Here is a 16736-nt window from a genome sequence, read left to right as displayed (position 1 = left end):
GAAAACACTAGCACTCCCTTACTTTACTGAAACGCAGTTTAAACTTTTTTGTTGTCTGAAGAATGTGTAGATGGTGTCAGTATTAAAAGTATTGCGTAGGCTTATTACCTGATGGATTATTGCCATTTGGTGCTTCGAGATGTTCAACCTGTGTAGTGGGTTTTTTAGCACGTTTCCTGTGTTTGGGTGAATCATTTTTGGAGTATATAAAAATATAAAAGCAGAAATACTGTTAGGGAGTAATTCCTGACACATTTTAGTAATTTTCCTTCTTAAAAGTATGTGTAGTGCCAGAAAACCTTGATTCTACAAACACTGAATGTACATATGCTGGCTTTGCAGTAACTAGAATGACATACAGGCATAGAGGTTTTTCTATTGTGATTTTATTTTATTTTTCTCACTGTGTTGGCCATTGATGCAGCTCAGGACGTCACATGTATGTGTCACGTTTAACTTTGAATTAACATTTTTTCTTCAAAATAAAGCTGCTTGCGTAAGAAGGGATGACAGATAAATCACACTGATACTTGTTAGTGGAATTCCTCTCTTGCACTGCCAACCCATTTCTACTTCTCAGTTAACCTTATACTAGTTGTTCTCTTATGTACTGTGTTTGTTAGAGACCTGCAAATCCTGAAGTAATCTGAATGTCAGAATAACTGACAACTCCCTTCTTTGTTTCTCTAACTTGGCAAAAAAAAAAAAAAAAGGCAAACGCAAACCTGAAGCAGCCTACGATAATATTGGGCTGAATGCAAAAAAATGTGGGGTGAGAGAAAAGTCCAAACCTTTTACCTGCTGTTCTGCATTTCAGTGATTGCTTTTTTTATTGAACCAGTATTCTTTTTTGTTTCTTTTGCTGCATCTGCATCCCAGAATCATTATTTTTTAATTAAATTCCTAACTGCTTAATTGCCTCAAAGAGAGTGGTCTCCTTTACTGTATCGTTGATTTTGGTAAAATACCCCCATAAGTTCATTTAAAGTTAATTTGCTATATTTTTCTTCTAAATTTACATCTGTTTGTCATTGATGATCAGGCTCAAATTCATCATAACGCTACTAACCTAATTTTTGCAGACATGTTGCCTCTGTGTCAAAAATAATGCTTTTCTATTGCAGCTTTCATTGTATCCTTAGTCATACTAAATTGCTCTTTGTTGGTGTGTTTAACTGTCCTCCCTTAAATAAAGTGGCAAAATAAAGTTGCTTAACAATATACATTGTCAAGCAGCTGGACAGTGATTTTGTTAAGTGTTGATAAAACATGATTGAATCTGTATGATTAGCTTTGTTTGGATGCTAAGGTACATTTTGTTGGCTGCTTTCACTGCTGATGTAGGCTGAGCTGTTTACATAGCTATTAATCCTGAATCTAAGTGTTACCTTCCTCTGACTTTATAAACAAAACTGTTATCAATGCTGGGGCACTAAATGTATCTTAGTATTACTTTACTCTTAGCTTTAAAACATGTTATGTCTGTCTCCAAACCTTTTGGCTGATCTATCAAAGTAATTCTGTAAAAAGCTTTGTCTTTGCTGCATCTTTTCTTGGGTCTAAGGTGGACCTCTTTTTTTTTTTTTTTTTTTTTTCTTCCCCCCCTTCCCCCTTCCCTTTCCCTTTCCTTGGCTTGTCTCTTCTACCTTAAGGACTCCATCAAATTTGACTGCTTCCAAGCTGACAGGTCCTTCCTCACAGGGTAAAGGCAGTGTTGGTGATGAGAGAAATTCTTCTAACAAATATTATCGGTAAGTAAATTGGACTTGGACAAAAAGCTGGGCCATCATCATATGGAAATACTAATTTTTTCTGGTTTGTTTTGGGATTTTTTGTTTGTTTGTTTTCTTTTTAGTGCTCTTCAGTATTGACTCCAATACTTTTGAGATTCAAATATATTCCAGTCAAATATCTATTATGATGTAATAAGTTACTTGGTTGTAATTACTCTTCCATGTTTGATTTTATATTTAACACTTAAAAACACCTGCCATGAAATACTTTCTATGCAATTATCTCCTTAGAAATGTTCTGAAGAGCAATATGTTAAGCTTCATTACGAAATAAAGCAGGTGAAAAAACCTCATGGAAATGTGTTGTAAACCTAGAAAAAATACATTTGGAGACTAAAAAGAAATAGTAAGTTAGACTAAATAATTAAGAGCTGGATAGTGGAAACCAGTGAAACCAGTAAAAAGAAAGTATTGACTTTGGGATGCATTTATGGCAAAGTTGCTGAGTAGACTGGATTACTGGATGCTGGCTTGTTCTTTCAGTCATCAGCTGAGAATTTTGGTACCTAGCAGAGGTCTCATGCCTACAGTCTCTGGGTTACTGTCTTGAAACAGTGCTGCTCCTTGCTAATTCCCTGTGTGTATACTCTGAAACCATGGTTTAACACAGCAGCTACAACGGTCTTTAAGGGATTGAGCATGTGTATAGAGTTGGTGTCACTTTAAGGTACTGTCCTTGTTTTGGCTGGAATAGAGTTAATTTTCGTCCTAGTAGCTGGTGTAGGATGGCATTTTTGATTTAGGAGACAATAATGCTGATAACACACTAAAGTTTTAGATGTTGCTAAGCGGTGCTTACACTAAGTCAAGGACTTGGCTAAGTCAAGGACAAACTGGCCAGAGGGATATTACATACCATATGGCATCATGCTTGGTGTATAAACCAGGGGGAAAGCTGGCTGGAAGCTGCTGCTCAGAAACTGACTGGGCATCGGTCAGCAGGTTGTGAGCAATTGCATTGTGCATCACTTGTTTTGCATATTCTAATTCTTTTATAATTTTTCATTATTATTATTATCCCTTCCTTTTCTGTCCTATTAAACTGTCATTATCTCAACCCATGAATTTTACTTTTTTTCCCCAGTTCTTTCCCCCATCCCACTGCAGGGTGGGGGAGTGAGCAAGAAGCTGTGTGGTATTTAGCTGTCTGCTGGGCTGAAGTGCAACAGTTGTTTTTGACACCCAATGTGGAACACAAAGGGTTGCGATAACGATAGGTCTGACCAGAGTGTGTTAAATTTTTTTATAGACATCCGTTATATTAGTTTAATAGTCACTGGTCACAGTGTTGATTTGTTTGCTCTCAGAGTTGCGTTCTGTAACACTTTACTTGCTGTATGTGTTCCCTGCTGTGCTGTTTATCACCTCTGGGGACTGGGTTAAGGTTATCATTTTGTTGTACTTCGTAACACAGGCTTATGAAATGATAAAATTACTGGTCAGGAGACCAATCAGGTATTTGTGTTTGGCATTGCCACCATTACCGTACTTTGGAAGCCACCTATTGGAAAATATTAATAATTACACCTTTCACCTCTTCTCAGAGAGCCCACCTGTGGGGGAGATGCCTTCCTCCGTCTTCCCCTTGTCCTCTAGGCTGATTACAATAGCTCTTGAGAATTTTTAATATCCTTGGGATGTTCCAACCAGCATGTTCCTATTGCTGTATCTCCTGAACATGCTTCAGATCTTGTTTAGGGTTAAACAACTATTTAAGAATATCACCCACAGAGCTCCCCTGAGGGCGGATAGTTATGAGTGGCAGGGTGTTGGGTATGGGCAAGTGTCTGGGATGGTGGGCACCTCCAATGTTTTGGAATTTCACCCCTGAACAAGTGCAGAATCCTGAAAAAACAGTAAAATATGTGGAAAAAGCATGCTGTCACCCTGGTAATTCCAGAGAGGCACGAACCACTGCAATGTGCTGGGGTCTGGCCCATGCCTACAGACCCCTGTCTAACACTATTCAGTACCCTCAAGGAGAAGAGAAGGTCTCTGGATCCGATGACAAAACAACAGGCACAACGGTTACTCCAGCCTCTGTGACAGGCACCGCCTCTGTGACAGGCACCACAGTTATTCCAACCCCTGCGACAGGCACTGCAGCTGAACCGAATAACCAACCCGTACCAGTATCAGTCGCCCCTATACATAAGAAGAAATACTGGAAATAGTCTCATTTAGCAAGGGATGAAGGAGCTTCTTCTAAGAGGGAGCAGGAAGAAGAAGCGGATGAGGCAGACTACTCCAAAGCAGGGCCATTGTGAGAACAGGAGGAGTAAGAGAGGTGTTTGCTGACCGGGGAGAAGGAAGAGCAAGAACTCTTAATCAAGGTGGTATGCACCTGGTCCCTATCCCTTAGTAAGCTGCAAGATACGTGAGAATATTTCAGCCATCATCCAGGTGAGCACAGTGTCACTTGACTGCTCTGATGTAGCGATAATGGGGCCAGTAGCCTGCAATTTGAGGATAAGGAGATCAAACAGCTGGGATCACTTTCTAGGGAAGGGGGCATTAACAAAGCAATTGGAAAAGGGATAGGAGCCCTCTGCCTCTGGAGGTGACTCCTGTCAGGCGTGAAGGAAAGGTATCCCCTCAAGGAAGATGCTACATGTCACCCAGACAAGTGGACCACCATGGAGAGAGGTATTCAGTACCTGAGGGAATTAGCCATGCTGGAAGTGATTTATGATGACGTGGACAACAAACAGTTACGCAGAGACCTAGATGAAGTCAGGTGCATGTGACCCCTGTGGCGGAAGTTTGTATGGAGTGCCCCATCGTATGCCAACTCATTGCTAGTAATGGCCTGGAAAGACTGAGAGGGACAAATGGTGGATGAATTGGCTGGCCAACTCTGGCAACATGAAGAACGTCTCTCTTCCTCCCTCACCTCAGCTGTGGAGAAACTGGTCCAGCCAAAGAGGGTAGATCCTGCTCCCCATATGTACAGACCAGTTATCTCAGCTATTAGTAAATGTTCCTCTGCTCAAAAGTGAGGTTATAGTGGGTACACATCATGGGCCACCCTGTGGTTTTACCTGTGTGACCAATGGACAGGACATGAAGAGGAATGGAAAATCTACCTTAACCCTAGAGGCACAGGTACGTGAGTTGCAAGGAAAAACAATTGCAAAAGGAGGTTCCTCCAGGAAAATTGCTGCCCCAAGTCTCGGGTGGGCATTTCTCCAGATGGAGTGGAAGGGCTGATCTTACTCTTGATCTTGATGAAGGGACTTCTGATTTGTATTTGTAGGAAGTGAGTAGTGAATCCTATGACCAGGACTAGATGGAGGGGCCCTGCCTCCAGCCGTGTGGAGGAGAGGGACAACTGGGTTTACTGGACTGTCCCAACAGCAAACTGTTTTGGAGTGCTGAAAATGCCTAAGGTGGGCATGGTGGAGTGTGAGAGGATAGCCTATACAGCTTATGGTGTTCTGAATTTCTTCATGTAGACAAATCCCTATACAACAGGATCAAATAACAAAGTTACTAATTGAGGGAGACTTGTTATCATCCCACTTCTGCCCCAATAATTCAAATACTCAAGTATTCAAAATAGGACAGAAGATAGCTAGCTGGAGCTCTGGCTCTCTAATTGTGTCCGGTTTTTCAGTTTGATGGACTGCCGCTTAAAATAGAGGCAGACTTATGGTTCGTTAACAGTTTCTCTTGTTAAGGGCTCTGGTCTTCTCTTGCATAGTCATGTCTGTGTTCCTGATAATGTAGGCAAGCGTTGGGAGCTTCACTTGTTTACTTACACACCCTGGGTGACTGTTAATGGTTAACATGATAACCCTTTTCTTTTTTTTTCTTAATTTTGCAAATTTTTTTTTTCTCTTTTATAGTAACAAAAGATCAGCCCAAGGTGATCGTTTGTCAGCAATAACCATGGCGTTACAATATGGATCAGAAAGTGATGAGGATGCAGCTTTGGCTGGTAGGAACTGAAATGCAGTTTCTCGATATATTTTCTTTAATTAAAATGTTTGGAATAAGAAAAACTGTAGAGCTCCTTTAAAATTATTTCAAAATATAATTTCAAATTTATATACTATATTAAATATGTAAAAATATAAACATATATTAAATAAAATTTCTGAAAAGTATCTAAAAATATTTTGCAGTGTTTCCAGACTCAGCATGTTATTCTATTAAATCCAATCCTTGTTTCCTCAAAGTACAAGTTTGTAAATGTACTGCTGGTAAGATAGGGTAGGCCAAACCTGCTTGCACATTTTGAATTCAGTGTGTGTGTTTCCAAGTATACTTATTCAAGCTTTAGGAAACTAGCTTATTTTCATTCCTTCTAATACGAAACCGAAGACGAGACACTGGAGAAGACATTGGGTGCTCCTTGCAGTAAAAGAGATTTACAGTGCTGCAGTTGTCTGACAGAAATCTTGCTCATACTGGCTTGTTCTCTCTTGCTCTCTTGTGTCATTGGGTCTTCTAAGTACCGGTCAGGTTTTAATTTTTTAAGGTGAAGTTAATCTATATGAGGTATAAGGAAAGATAAATATTAGAACTTAATTTAGAAATACTTGGTCTAGACTAGCAATCCTGAAATCTTGCATGAAAGTTTATTTTAAAACAGAAGCACAGAAAAAGGCATGCCTTTGTACAGCATCCTTAGTTTCATAATAAGCATGCTTTAGCGTTGTACTGTAAACATATATGCCATAATATATGCACTATATCAGATATTTCTGTATCAGTCATAAATTGTTGTAAGTTGTCTTTTAAGTTAGCCTGTCTTGATAGTTACATTCTCAGTAACTTCCTTGCATTCATCTCAAAGCAGTTTCTGAAATGTTTTTGTACGTATACCCTTGTTTTATTTTTTTGTTCCTGCTATTCCTGCATTGATGTGAAAGGATGCATCTCTTCAATGTATATTCTTTTTGGCATTTCTTTCACACTTGGTAGTTGAATTGTACTGAGCACTGTTTTCCAGTGGATGGATATGCTGTAGAATTTTTGGGATCGTTTTAGATTTTGCTGAAAGCAGAAGCATTTTTATTCCTGGTTAGCCCAGAGTTCAGTTACTGATGCAGAGCAGCTGCTTTCTGGGAGTTGAGGAGTATTTATTAGCTTGGTTCAGCATGATCATTAGCTGCTGTTTTTGCAAATTGTAATTCTGTAAAAACACATAGCTTTTTATGTCTTTATGTGATTTAAATTCTTGAAGTGATTTAAGCACTTTCAGGTGCCACCTTTACTATAGACATCACTGTCATTTTCATGGTGCCTTTCATATGCATCTGAGCTTTTTGCCTTGCTGCTGCTGAAGCTCTCCTATCTTTATTGCCTTCGCCTAAGAGGCAATGTCAATTTTTTTGGCAAACCTTTGTCACCCTCAAGATTTTCTGTCCTTCCAGCATACTGCTTGGACATCCTTATGCTTTCAGTCTCTGGATGAAAATGATGTTTATTTAAACGAAGTAGTCTTTTTATTAGTTGCTCTGGTACCCCGTCTTTTTTCCTTCCTCTAATGCTTGTTAAAATAAATGAGAAGTAGGCTGCATGACTGAACATTAAGAGGACTTTCTTCTTGATGCAGAGAACTAAATCTGTATGAGCTTCTTTGCTTAGGCATCTGCTACAGTCAATGAACACTATTTGTTTCGAACTTGGAGTTTATCCTCACAGTTTCAGGGGAGGTCATGGTGTGATGGAGCTTGTAGATTTCTAGGTCAAATGTACTAGAACATAAGCAGCTTCTGCAGCTGACTTGCTCTTCATTGTAAGTCTCTAAAGGCAGGCATAGATGGTCATTATGTATTGCTTATAAAGAAGTATTTCATTTTGTCAACAAAGCTATTTTAGTTATGATTATTTCATTTAGAGATGTCCTAAGACTGGATGCTGCTTTTGGTTTTACTAATGTCTTCAGTTAGACTTTGAGCATTCGTTGTTGTCTAGGTGCTTTGGGACCACAAAGGAGTCCGTATTTAAAGCAATTCACTTACTGAGTAAAGACTAATTTTCTTTCATATACATTGAAATACTTCCCTCTCTCCCTGCTCCTTTTCTGCCTCATCATTGAGTAAGAGTATGTGTATATGATACATACATTTATATCTGATAATAAAGCTCAGTTCTAGTTGTAAATTAGATGGCTTCCTTCATTAGGAAGCAGTCACTGTGGCATGGGATGGACAGCAGGAAATACATTTTTGGGGGGACTGCTGAATGATGTTTATTTTGTGGTTATGGCTTACTGTGGGTGGTTTTGTTTTTCTTTCTGTATCTGCTAGCTGTAGTTGTGGTAACAGTTGAATGAAAGGGGAATAACTGACTCTTACTCTGCACAGCCAGCATGGGCTTGGTGGGGATCTGGGACCTGGTGCTACTGCACATTAAAAAAATCTACAGTCTTATATTAGATTGTTTGTTCCATAGCAAAATATGGACTTTTGTGTCTTCTGATCTGAATAATACATTCTCTTTCAGTTCTTAAGGTAACAGGTTGCATACTAGAACGCTATCATTGTCTGAATAAGTGAGAATATATAATGTTTGACACATCACTTTTAAAGAATATAGACATCATAATGAAAACATTTACAGTTTTATTACAGTGTTATGTAAACACTTCCCTTTTAGTGCCTCTTTAATTTACTTAGGTTTTTATTTTAGGGAACACCTTGTGTTCTACTTTTAATACACAGGACATATGTTTCATATTTAGGGTCTTGAACTGCTCTGTTGCTGGCTGCCATGTGTCTGAGAACAGCGATATTCTTGACTAGTGTCTTATTTTTTCTCTTTCATAAAAACAAATGATTCTGCTTTTTCTATTCTGTTTCTTAACATTTTGATGGAGCACTTGGAACTGAACTGTTTGAGTAAACAAAACCAAAGACAGTAGTATTTTGCTACATAATCTTATTTTGGAAACTTTGCTTTACCTGATAGCGTTCTCTTAGCTGTTAGCATTTATCTCCATGTTCACGTTGATATGTTAGGTACAGGAAAACGTAGGGCTACCTCCCATCTTGTTTCTGCCTGAGTTGTTCTGTCCAGCTCCTGCTTTGCTGGCTACTGTGTAGTAGACGCTAGGGCAATAAGTGATGCTGATTGGCATGCAAATACATAATTGGGATAATTTTGAGTGTCTTCCCTGAATCAGTAACAAGTGTCTGTTATGTGTTTGCACATCTACTGAGGTCTGCTTGGTTTAGCTTTCATCTAACTTGTCTGGTAGGTCCCACACATCATACAGTCTCATAGAGCTGCAGTGTCAGACTGCAGAGGGAAAATGATAGTACTATGTTATTATGCAGTCAGAGTGTCCCCTAGCTTTGTTGGCATTTCAATATGTCTTTACTGAACTTGGATAGAAAGCTTGAAACTTGGCCAGCCTCCACTGAGCAATAATGAAAATGCCAGCTGGAAACTTGGCGTGAGTGTTGGAGAGCTGTCTTTTGTGCAGCTGAATTACCCAGTGTGTCATCTGCCAAGCTTTCCTTCAAACTTTACCTCATGAGAGGGGTAAAGAGTGAATAATATAACTCTAGTTTGCTAGTATGTGCAAAACCACATAGACGTTATACCTGTCTGCAAGGTACAAATTACATCATTTGTATCACTGAGAAGCATGGAAGGCCATTTATTGCTTCCCATCCTGTTTTTCCACTACCAGTGGGTTTTTTTTAATTCTTGTTGTGTTTCTGTTGCTTATGTATTGTTTCTCCTAATTCTATTTGCAGTAAGTGTTAGTTCTTCATAGCGTTTCTTTCATTCGTCCTAATCCTGAAGCATAATATATGCTTTGTGTAGGTGACTAGGAAAGTTTGCTATAAAATTTCTAAGTATTTTATTATGAAATGATTATCCTACTTATATAATAATTCTAAAATATTTATTTCTCCTTCATTTTGCTGCATATGAGAGGCACACATTCAGACTTTAGTGTCGGGTTTTTTTCTGCTAAACTTCACAATTTTTGAATTGAGCTGTGATTAATACGGTTGAAAGGATTACAGAAGTTTTGAAGTCACCTTTTTGATATCTATGCAAAAAATCATTTTTAATTTGGCCATTTTGCTTAACAGGCTAGGCATCTTTGAAAATTCCAGACATAGTTTATCAATTTGTACTCTTGTAGTGAGCTCTTGTCAGGTAGCAGAATGGCAGTAGTTCAATATACAAGTGTATTTGGTGCAAATACTGGTATGGTTTGATGGGTAAATAAGGACACAGCTGTTGTGTAGGTAGTGTGTGGTTAAATAAGCCTGTTATGTAGTCTCAGATATGAACACTTGTCAGCATTTGTAGGTAGGTAGCAAGGGTGCATTACCAGTGACAGAACTGATCTCATCTGATAAGAGAGGTTGCAATACCTAGATAAAGTGCTTTTTTTGGTCAGCTTGAGGCTTGTAAGATGTATTTGTGATGTCCTTTTCTGAGGTACGAATCTGACTGGCAGAGAGTGGCTGAATACCCTGGAGCGAGGGACTGCCTTTTCTGGTTTAGATCTTTATCCATGTGAAAAGTCACCACACCACACAGACAGACAGACAGACAGACATACTGACTCAGATTTGTCCTGCTGAGTTTTCCATTTATCTTTTCTCTCTGTGCAGCTGCTGCTCGTTATGAAGAGGGAGAATCTGAAGCTGAGAGCATTACTTCATTCATGGACACTTCTAATCCGCTTTATCAGCTTTATGACACAGTTAGAAGTTGCCGAAATAATCAGGGCCAGCTCATATCTGAACCCTTTTTCCACTTGCCCTCCAAGAAGAAATATCCTGATTATTATCAGCAAATTAAAGCACCTATTTCATTGCAGCAGATCAGGTAAGAAAACAATGCAAACTACATCTGGTGGGAAACTATCCAACTATTTCTTTTTATTTCTCAATCCTATCTTGTGGTCAAGTTGTCAATACCTAATGGAGTGTATGCCATCTTCTACATTTGGCTGTTTCTTGTTTCAAGTCAATTTGCATCAGTCTTCCAATCATTTTTTATAGCTGGCTGCTGTTTGGTTTATTTCCCGTGGAGTTTCATTTGTAACGTGCCTGAAGAGTTGCCATATCAATAAATCTGAAGGCTAGGTGGGCATTAGAGATGAAAGTTTCTGCAGAATCCCCCATTATTCTCCTCCCTTGACCCAGATGGATTGGTTACCTCTTTACTGCCATGTTTTTTAAATTAATAGTCTTCAGCAATGTGAACTTTAGAAAGATAGTTGCCATTACATTCCTTTTGTCTAGGTCACAATGTAACTGTGGAGAATAATTGTGTTGGTTCGTGATGTAGCTAGTCTGGACTGAAGTAAGCACTACACCCTTTACAAATCTGAGCCATGAAAGGTTCATCAACTGCTAGCGCGCAGTTGTCAGATTAACCTGAGTGAAAAGAAGTGAGCAATATTTTTTCTCTAGTGGTCCAAGATAAGCTAATATGAGGAACATGTGTCAGGGTCCTGAGTGCATTAACAGACCTTAATGGCACGGGCTAGCCTTGGGTGGCCCTGGCCTCCCTGCCCAGTGGCCACTGGGGCTCCTGTCCCTGCCTGAGCCACACTGTGGGAGTTCTGGTCCTCCAGCTTTAGTGAGTGAGGACTAGACTCTAACACTGTTCATGGGTTTGTAATCCACTCTAATACAGAGGTCTGTAGATTTTAGTTATACCATAACATGATCTGCTAGACTTGGGATAGTTGTTGAGTAAGCAGTGTCTTTGTTAAATCATAAGTAACAGAAAGTGACAAAGCTGCTTTGTTGTTGGTTTGGTTTTTTTTAATCTGTTTTTGTTTTAACCTGTCAGAGGGTGTTTTGCATGTGCTGGAGAACAAGTATGGAGCTGCCACACTGATTATCTATCCATCAGTGACTTTAAAGCATTTTTTCTTGTCTTAGTACTGAGCTGTTGGCTCAGCAAAGTGTCTTGTCTTGTTTTGAACAAAGCACAAAATGGACTTGATGGAGGGCGGGGGGGGGGAAAGGTGAAACTGAGAAAAATTATTGACAGTTGTCAGGAAGCTTTTTGTCTGAATATACCAAAGAGTACCAGCACAAATTATGTATAAACAGATTTAATTGAGAGAGACTTTCCATTAAAAATATACTTGATATCAGTTATAGGACAAATAATTTGCCATAGAGAGGCTGCTGCACTTCTGTTCTCCTTACAGTGCAGGCAGGTTGCATTGGCTGTGTGAGCAGTACAGAAATTCCATGCAAATGTATGAAGAGCTATAGACAAAAAAAGACTTCTCTTATTGCCTGATAGCTTAGAAAATAAAAAGGGACAGTCAGTCTTGTAGCTCACAAGTTAAGAGTACAGTATTTATAATAGTGCAACTTCTAGCAAATTATGAAATTCAGCAGTTCTTTAAGTTACTACATAATCTTCACTTCTTACTATACCTACAAAGCCTTGAAGTTGTGCATATGTGTACTTAAATGATGTGCTTTAGGGAAAATAGAAGCTAGCATGGTTTTATTGATACTGCAAATAGGTCTTCTGGTATTCAAAACTGCCACTTATTAGGGGTGGAGGTTTTTTGTGTTTGGTGTTTTTTTTTTTTATTGGTGGTGCAGTTTTTTGTGTTTTGCAGGTTTTGGTTCTTTTCGAGATGTACGTTCAAAGAGCATATCTTCTGTTCACAGATGGGGACAGAAAAGTTAATTGTCCTAGTGAAAAGTTGAAGATGGTGGAATAAAGCCTGGCATTCCTGTCTCATATCTGTGTTGCTTTGGTGTCTGGCTACCTAGGCTATCCTGCCGGAGTGAACTGTGAAATATGTGGCTGTTGCAAATTTTACAGCTAGTCGTAGATTTCAGGAGGTTTTGTGTGTGTTAAATACAGGAAAACCCTTACAAAATAATATATTATCTCTGGAGGGAGAGTATGGGTGTGTTTTGTTCTAATTAGATGTACATTATACCTATCTCAGCCTCTCAGTCACTTTATGAGCGTTATGAACCTCAGTCATTTCAGCTGAGTGCTGATCCCAAGCTGATCCTGGATGTGGGAGGTAATCCTGCTGATGGTTTTAGTTTTCTGCGACTTTCCTCCTGACTTGCTCTTTACAGAATCACAGAATAGCTGAGGTTGGAAGGGACACTATCCAGTCCAACCCCTGGCTATGGCAGGGTCACCTAGAGCCAGTTGTCCAGGTTCTGATTATCTCCACAGACAGAGACTCCACAACTTCCCTGAGCAACCAGTGCCAATGTTTGACCATCCTCACAATTAAAAAAAAAAAAAAAAAAAAAGGTTTGGGTTTTTTTTCTTGTGTTCAGATGAAATTTCATGTGTTTCAGTTTGTTCTTGTCACCTCTTGCCCTGTCAGCAGGCACAGCTAGAGGAGCCTGGCTACTTTTTCATTCCCTCCCGTTAGGTGTTCATACACACACTGCCTCAAACAGGACAAAACTCAGAGCTGTAGAACAAGAACATCCTATTTTAAAAAGAAAGGTATGACCATGTGAAGGCTGTGACTTTCAGCTGTGCTAAAAGTGCGTGTGGTGTGGAGGTTAGTTTGCAAGGTTAACGTTGCTGGTGAAGAGTCTTTCTGTAATTATAAATTACTGGAGTAGCTGGGAACTAATGCGGGAGAATGTGCTCAGTTACCTGCTACATAAGCGCTAGATCCTGGCATGCTTACAAGAACCGTGTTCCTTATAAAATTTTACAGTGTTAGTATGATCCCTGAGGCAAGTGGGTCAGGCTTTTCTACACCAGAGGAGGGAAGTGGTCCAGGGAATTGCCAGGCAGCAGTTCTCTCCTAAAGCACATCTGAGAGAGTGATGTGGGTGTACAGGCACTGAAACTGGTATCTTCATTGGCACGTTTCTGTGTCTTGCACTCCAGAAAGCTGGGGTTATAGTTGAATTGTAAAACAGTGCGTGGATCTAGTGTAAAACGCAGGGGGGTTTGTGTGATGTCTACTTATTTGAGGATTTGAAATGCATTTTTCTTAGAAATGTGCATTCTTTTGGAGAATGGTCTGTGACACAGGAACCTAAACATTACAGTTCACTGCACTGGGATGTGTTGAGGTTCTCCTGAAACTGTGAGATTTGTCGTGGCTCTTTTTGCCTTTGGATCAAATATTAATTATTTGAGTTGACTAATAAATATTGAATAATTAAATACATTTAAGTAAATATGATCATCAATTCAGTATCAGTATATATCAAGCCTATTTTGCCACATAATTTAGCCAGTTCTAATAATATGACGAATAAAGGAGTGGAACTTAGCAGTCTCATTACTTCAAGGTGTCTGGATTAAAGCCTGAATGGTTTGTAGAGAATTTTTTTTCTTGTTTTCTCTTTTAATAACAGAGCTTAAGCCCATCACAAAATAAGTTCTAAAGTTAAAGAAAAATAACATTTACATTAACATCTTATTGTTACAGTGACTTTGGAAAAATGATATGACACTGTGTTTCAGGTTGCTTGATTTATGAATGTGCCAATAGGGAAAATACTTGCTACAGAGAAAATGTCTCTGTAATATTTAGAATGCCTTGTAAATTTTCACTTCATGTGAGATTTGGCATTTCTTTCATTCCTTTTTGCAGTTAAAATAATTTAATATTTGCTGAATGTTGTACATTTTTTTTTAAATCTTCTGTCTGTATAATTTTCCTACCTTAGCAAGTACTGTCAGTGCATATTGTATGTAAGGCCTGTATAAAATCACAGGTCCAAGTGAACAAGTTTGCTGATGTATTGTGTAAGATGACCCTCAATAGGGCACTTGTCAAATGCCTTTCCTGATCACGTGCATTCTTTGTTACTGTTCTGGGTTTTTTTCCCTTAAGGAGGCAGGACTAGCACTACGTAATTTCTGAATGAAAGGAAAGAAGTTACATGGAACTGGTTTTAGCCCTGTGTTTGAATTTCTTTCTAGGAATTTTTTTAGGCATACTATGTGTCTAATAAGATGGATCTTTTGATTATATGGTGAGAATATCTTGCTTGTCTTCAGTTCTTTCAGATATTTCACCTGGAAGGGCTGACGAGTTTCCAGCAGACCTTTTAGGGAGTTCAATGCCAGCTTACTGTATGTTTTTTTAATTAGTATTCTAATTTTGACCAAATTAACTGTCATGCCAGTGTTAGTTTGGGCTTAGTGGCCTTCTGAAACTGTAGCTTACCTTTTTAAACTATTTTTTTTCCCTCATTTTGCAAAGGTCATTATGTTTCAAAGGATATTCTTCCAAGCTGTACTCATGCTTTTAGGTACAATTCTATCACTCAGTCATTACACAAAAATCTTTCTTAGTTTCTAGCGTGTAAGTTTAGTTTGTATTATATTGGCACTGGCTTTCTGTTGAGCCGTGGATTTTCTTTGTTTTAACCTTGTTTTGTGGAATAAACTGATGCTTATAAAATTCTTTCAAGATTGGCGAGATGACTTTTTAAAAATGCATTGTGAAGCTGTAACTCTGTAACTCTAAGTAACTCTGTAACTCATACTCTAAATCCAGAAAAGGCACGGTACTTGAGTTCTGCTGAGTTTGGGTATAATTAAGTCTGTTCAAAGTACTTCTGTGAATAGCCTTCTTAATTAATCATCCTATTGTTTGCTGACAGCAAGTGTATTGGAGAGGGTGGTAAAGTAGGAGGTTATTTGCAGACTAGAACAGGATTACTTTTGTGCCAGTACATTTTTTCATTCTTCATATGTGTGGTTGGAAGTTTTCTAGCTTTCCAAACCATATGGGCTAAGTCTGGATTTTTACTTTTGTTGTCAATCTTTTCATGAATACAACTGTGAATGTAGGTTGTTTACTTCAAATCAGATGGCCCGCACCTTGATTGTTTGGTTGTGGATAAATAAATGCTGATAGAAGCAGGATTTTATTTCCTGGTAAGATAATTTGAATGACAGCTCATTCTTATTTTGTAAGACATTTCCTCTTCTTCTTGTCTTCTGGCTCTAGGTTAAGATTTAAAGGACTAAGATATAATTAAGCTGCTTTTTTTCACTTGTTGAGCTACTGTCAGGGCCCTTGCCTTCTCCATCAACTTAAAGATTTTGTTTCTACAGGGCCACGAGAGAGCAGAGAATCAGTCCACGTAGAACGGTATATTTAAGGCTAATGGCAACTTCATATGTTTGTTCTGCTTTTTGGTGCTTCAGGGTTAGGTGACTGCATTGTAATGTGCATAGGTCACTACGTGAATACACATGGATTAAGCTAGTGTGGGATATCAAGGCTATGTGGAGAGTGGTCTAATTTTAGACGAAGCATGTGATGGTGGTATTCTGGGGTCTGCATGAGCTACCTCTGTCTTGACTGGAAGGGTAAAACAAATCCCAGATTTGTTAGCGACAGGTGGCTTGGGATCTGCTGATATGCAGAGTCATCAGTTTCTTTTACCATATCATGACATTGTACAGCACCAGTTTAGAATTCTTTTTTTTTGTAAAAATTAAATTGTTTCAGACAGGATATAATAGTACCTAGGAAACACTATTGCCTTGCTTGTTCTGCCTGCAGCTTGCTCTCAATTTGTTCTGCTTCAAAGGATATGGTAAATTCCCCCTTTCCTCAGTTTGATAAAACTGGCACCTAAACATACAGAATTTGATTGCTCAGGTTATGTTACTTATCAGTAAATCTGATTTATAGTATTGTGCTGACAGTGTTACTTGATAGATTCTGAACTTAGAGGTGATAAGGGAGTAGAGTTGTCTGTTGGCTTTAATATCTCAGGAGGGTGGTCACTGATGTTGAGTTTTTTAGCCAGTGTAATACTGGACCTTTCAGGGCAGCTCTAAGTTTGGTACAGAAAAACTCCAAATAAAAGAGGAGTTAGTATCGAGTGATAGGAGGGAGAAAAAATTTGAAGAAGTGGTACTTCAATTAAGATGTGGTCCTTTAGGTTACTCTTTCAGAAAGCTGAATCCAGACCTCGCGCAACAGCAGTCAAAATGTGAACTTGCAATTCTGTCATTCTAATT

The 16736-nt window shown here is 38.8% G+C and overlaps 1 protein-coding gene across 10 annotated transcripts in view; it reads left to right on the top strand.

The window, feature by feature from the left end:
* PBRM1 (polybromo 1) overlaps window positions 1–16736 on the top strand; it is a 68948-nt gene that overhangs the window by 12607 nt on the left and 39605 nt on the right. For 7 of the 10 annotated variants that reach the window (XM_055805841.1, XM_055805840.1, XM_055805846.1 and 4 more), the window contains 3 exons: window positions 1653–1751; window positions 5642–5733; window positions 10385–10601. In XM_055805841.1, coding sequence (XP_055661816.1) covers window positions 1653–1751; window positions 5642–5733; window positions 10385–10601 — 408 coding nt within the window. The remainder of the gene's footprint in view (window positions 1–1652; window positions 1752–5641; window positions 5734–10384; window positions 10602–16736) is intronic. The other 3 variants (XM_055805845.1, XM_055805847.1, XM_055805844.1) reach the window with 1 other exon arrangement.

The sequence above is a fragment of the Falco peregrinus genome, chromosome 5, assembly GCF_023634155.1.
Source record: "Falco peregrinus isolate bFalPer1 chromosome 5, bFalPer1.pri, whole genome shotgun sequence".
In the NCBI taxonomy this organism is placed as follows: domain Eukaryota; kingdom Metazoa; phylum Chordata; class Aves; order Falconiformes; family Falconidae; genus Falco; species Falco peregrinus.
Note: the sequence above shows the minus strand (reverse complement) of the source record. Positions and strands in the feature narration are given on the sequence as shown.